This window comes from Alosa alosa, chromosome 18 (assembly GCF_017589495.1).
Source record: "Alosa alosa isolate M-15738 ecotype Scorff River chromosome 18, AALO_Geno_1.1, whole genome shotgun sequence".
In the NCBI taxonomy this organism is placed as follows: Eukaryota; Metazoa; Chordata; class Actinopteri; order Clupeiformes; family Clupeidae; genus Alosa; species Alosa alosa.
The window spans coordinates 3,424,174-3,429,173 of record NC_063206.1 but is presented as its reverse complement, the minus strand read 5'-3'; the positions used below and the strand labels follow the sequence as shown (position 1 = coordinate 3,429,173).

The 5,000-nt window shown below is 46.0% G+C and overlaps 1 protein-coding gene across 1 annotated transcript in view; it reads left to right on the top strand.

The window, feature by feature from the left end:
* Positions 1 to 1,490, top strand: part of vax1 (ventral anterior homeobox 1) — an 11,145-nt gene extending 9,655 nt beyond the window's left edge. The window contains exon 3 of the mRNA XM_048269921.1: positions 1 to 1,490. This exon is cut by the window's left edge and continues 477 nt beyond it. Coding sequence (XP_048125878.1) covers positions 1 to 147 — 147 coding nt within the window. The 3' untranslated portion in view covers positions 148 to 1,490.
* The last annotated feature ends 3,510 nt before the right edge of the window (positions 1,491 to 5,000 follow it).

Below are 5,000 nucleotides of genomic sequence, written 5' to 3'. Positions count from 1 at the left end.
CGCATCTCCTCCACGCCGCTGGCCATGGCCGGCTCGCTGGCCGGCAACCTGCAGGAACTCTCCGCCCGCTACCTGAGCTCCTCCGCGTTTGAACCCTACTCCCGGACCAACGGCAAAGAGCCGCTGGACAAGAAGGCTCTGGAATGATGCGGAATCATTCTTAATGTCGCTGTATTGTTTTTTTTATGATTATTATGGGCTGTTTTTTGAAGTTAAGGGGTGGGTGTGGTTTTTTTTCTATCTCTCTCTGTGAATCCCACTTCTGTGTCCTGTTTGTGATGTGATTGTCATTCTTGTACTCCTCTCTTTGCACACACACATAGCAATGCCCGTCTGACGGACACACACACACACACATGCACACACACACACCACATACACACACACACACGCACGCACACACACACACACACACACACACACACACACACACACACACACACACTCAAGCTACAAGCTCCGCTGATTTGTCGTCAATAGAACCGGGTGGTTTTGCACTGAAATCAGCTTTACCTCCTGATGTGATGTTCACGGACCCTGGCATGAACCTACGGGTCTGGCCCGGGACTGGCCATTCTGTCCTAGATTAGGAACACAATCGTTCCCCGGTCAGCTGCCGTCTCAATCCATTCAGGGGGGTCAGCTGCGTTTTAGCCATTCCACCTGAACACACACACAGTCTTCGTGCCTCCTCCACCTCCTGAGGAAGGAGCGGTCCATGGTGATGACGTTGAAAACACACCGAGCGGACAAGAGACTACTCATTTCATTGAGCCCTCTGTACACAGACACATGACTGAGGTTCTGCAGTGTATTGATGTGATATCACCATGACTATTTAGTTTGGAAAATCGTCACAAAAAATGAGTATTAATCATGGATACTATGGCAGTCTAGAGGAGGTAACACATATGAAATGTGTTGACTATTTCAGTACGGTGTCAAAGTAGGAATAAAAACTGACAGTAAACAGCATTTGAATGTTGACAAATTTACTGAACAGATTGCAATATTACCATGACTTAAACTTATAAAAAAAAATGTTTTGTTTCCTAGTTTGAAGTGATTTTAATATTTTGGACAGAAACCAAACAAAAGCTCATGGAAGATGAACTGTTCTGTGTCTATTGTCTGCAAAATGCTTTTCTCATCTGGGGTCCTGGCCATTGTCCGTTCTTCATGTCCAGTCCGGAGCGTGCGAGCCTCCGTGTTTTTAAATATGCAGTAGTCCTCCTCTCTCTCAAATGGTCGGTGTGGTGTCCATGTGCTCAGGACCCACGGTCCCCTCGATGCGGCCGAAGGCAAAGCAATCCAGGAGCGCTGTGGAGTTGGGAGAGATGTGGTGGACAGCACTGCTCACGGACTCTTACGGGTTACGGACGCATCTCATTTTACCGTGAAATGACCAGTGCTTCAGCGGCACCCGTGTGGAAGGTCTGAAACATTTCTTTCCTTCTGGACATCCCCATCGCCACTTCAGACCTGTGACGCCGGAGGGGGTTGCGCCAAGCGACACAGAGGAAGATAGACAGCGTGCTTCAGTTTGGTGAATTTATTGTAGTATAAAAAAAGAACGGAACATGATTAATTGTTTGACATTTAAGAAATTGTTATTTTATTGTAAATTATTACTGTCTGTAAGTAATAGATGATTAGTATATTTGCAAAACAATGAAGGACTGAATGTATAGGTGAGAGGGGTGGGGGAGGGGCTGCCGTAGGGTCGGGGGTCGGGGGGTACGATGAACCAATCAAATATCTTTGGTGCTGTTGTTGTTAAATATCTTGACCATTGTGACATGTGTTGCGAGTGTGAATATATATTATATATGACTTCAAACAAAAACAGCTTTTCCTTGTGTCCTTCCCTTGCCATGGAGTCTAGGTGTTTGGTGTGGCCCTAGTGCTACTTTTGGGAAAAGGAGAAAATCCTAGTGTTCATTTGTGCTTCCAACACAGAGCACATGAAGGGGAATGCCCCCTCCCCAGCGCTCTCTCCGGAGCCGAAGGGGCGCGGGGGAGAGGGAGCGGTCAGCGTTTCTGCTGAAGCGGGGAGCGAGAGCCTCTGACCAACGGTGAAGAGAGGACACACACGCGGCATGAAAAGGCAAACCGTTCCGCAGGGTTCGGTGCGAGTTTATGTTTCCGATTTCAAAAGGGAAAAAAACCCTTCATCCATTTGATTCAATCCAGTATTAATTGGCGAGCTGTGTTTGAAGTGGTGTTAAAAGAATCTCGTGCAGTCGGGCCGTGTGGTGCCTCCGTAGCTGTAGCCGTAGCCGCGGTGTGTAATCCGCCAGGACTCCGAGGCTGGCTCCGTGGCGCTGTCCGTACTGGCTAAGCGATCTCGTTACGAGGCGGTGTGTGTCCGTGCTGTCTAAGCGATCTCGTTACGAGGCGGTGTGTGTTTTGACAGCTGAACAGTAGGCCAGCACAGGAAACAAAAGCTGAAGGGACCGTTAGCTCCTGCAACAACGGGAGGGTTGAATCAGCCAGAAGAAATCAGCCTGAGGATTTTTTGGCTTGTGCTTGTGTGTGTGTGTGTGTGTGTGCATAGGCTACTTTAGTTGCTGTGAATATCTGTGTTGATTCATTGATACTAAAAGGGTCATTTAAAAGATATGTTATGAGGTTGGGTTTTCTGGTATTTTTTGTTAAGTCTAAACTAATAGACTTCTAAATGTTACACAATAAGCCATCTCTCTCTCTCTCTCTCTCTCTCACACACACACACACACACACACACACACACACACATACTGCATCTAATTTATTAATTTTGTGCTGTATACAATTATGATATTCAACTTAAGAAATCCAGTAATCATACATAATGCATTTATGTTATGCTAAAATCGCTTATTATTTAATATTCAAAAATGAGTAAATAGAATGTACGATGTTAGTGATATTTGTCATGTATGACAAACGTGGGCTTTGTGCATTGTGCCACACAGTCTGTGTTCGGTAGCGCATGGCGCTTTAGACAGAGGAAGTAGTAGGAGTGCAAGGCGGCGAAGAGACGCTTTTCAGCAGCCTGGCCTCGCGAGCACACAGAGGAGACCAGGTGGTTAGAGGGAGCCACGACTGTGTGTGTGTGTGTGTGTGTGTGAAGGAGGAAGGCTTTACACAGCACAATGTGGCTATTCCTGTGAAAGGGTTCTGAGTGGACAGAACAAGGAACCCGGGAAGCTCGCCGTTGGCTTTACTGGGCCCCTCACAACACACACACACACACACACACACACACACACACACACACACACACACTCCCTCACAAGGCCCAACAACACACATATACACATATAGACACACGCGCACACACCTCACTTTCTCTGTCGCAAAGAAAAAGATACAAAAAATAAATACAAAACACAAATCGCACACAGTCACACACAGACACCAGACACACAAACACAGAGACAACACACACACACACACACACATGCATGCACACACACACACACACATGCACACACACAGGGCTCGAATTATCTTTTTGTCTTTAAGGGGGTCTCTCTATCTCATAAAAAGTTGGCACAACCTGCACATAGCCTAAAGGTAATACAATTAAATAGCCTAGGCGCCAGTGGCGCTTTTGCGCAGTATGCGCACGGTAGGCCTAGGCTATAACTTGACACACGCACACAACAGACAGAGATTTTTCATAGAAATGGATTCCTTTTCATTAATTTCACAATAACGCATGTAGTCTTTAATTAATACATAGGGAAAATGCAAATGAATAAAGCCATTGCAGCCAAACTATGTTCTAGTATTATAGGCTAATGTACATAACACCTGGGTGTTCAGTCGCCTCGTGTGTTGAACCGTGGAAATAAATAGACAAACAATTTTGGAATTTGCACTGAAATGTTGTCAGGTAGCCATTGACTATTCCGCCATCAGAGATTGCTAACAGATGTTTCAAAATATCTGGGAACTTTCCGGAACTCTGAATGCCAGAGGATAGAGATCAATTCACAGAATCATTGAAGTAGGCTGTATTATGGGCCATAATTTATGGCTTTGTCAGTAAACATAGAAGAGGCAAAGCGCAAGTTCAACAGCAAACAGGACTTTTTCAGCACGTATCAAAACATGTAGGCTAGCCCCAATGAATGCCTATGTAAATAGACAAAACAATCTATTTGGTGGTGAAGTGCAGTCATGCTGCGTTCAAGAGCATAGTGTAGGTCTACATCCAGTAGTAGCCTTCTAGCCTATATTTTAATTTAACGCCTTTAATGGTAAGAGATCGCACAGGGATGGATAATGAGCGTTGTTTAAGATTAAATTACAATGCCAGACACCTTCAGATATGAGAGACCCTGTCAGGTTTTTGACTTTCGTTTTGACTTGTTGCTTTCATGGGAGCCAGTCCTCACTCTAAGGGAGCTCGGCTCCCTCTGGCTCCCACGTAATTCGAGCACTGCACACACACACACACAAACACAGAGACAACACACACACATGCACACACACACACACACACACACACACAAAGAGAGGCAGCGTCAAAGGGAGAGGGTGACGCTGGCTCGACTGCCCTTGACCGATGCTTCACAAACATCCCCAATAACATGAATCATGTTTAGCCACACATACACACACGCATGCACACACGCATGCACGTACACACACTCACACACACAATAACATTAATCATGTCTAGCCACACGCATGCACGCACGCACACACACGCACGCACGCACGCACAGACACACACACACAATAACATTAATCATGTTTAGCCACACGCATGCACACACACACACACACACACACAATACTCACAATAACATGAATCATGTTTAGCCAGCTCTGCTCTCCCCGTTGCCTACTGAGTGAGCCGTGTAGCGGCCGCATGCTTTTCCGTTTATGAAATAACACACACAGGTTGACCCGAGCTGACCTCTTGTTTAAAGGCTAGTAGGGCATGTCCATGTTTTGGGAGTGTGAGAGATTATTGCTCACAATTGGGCCATACACACACACAC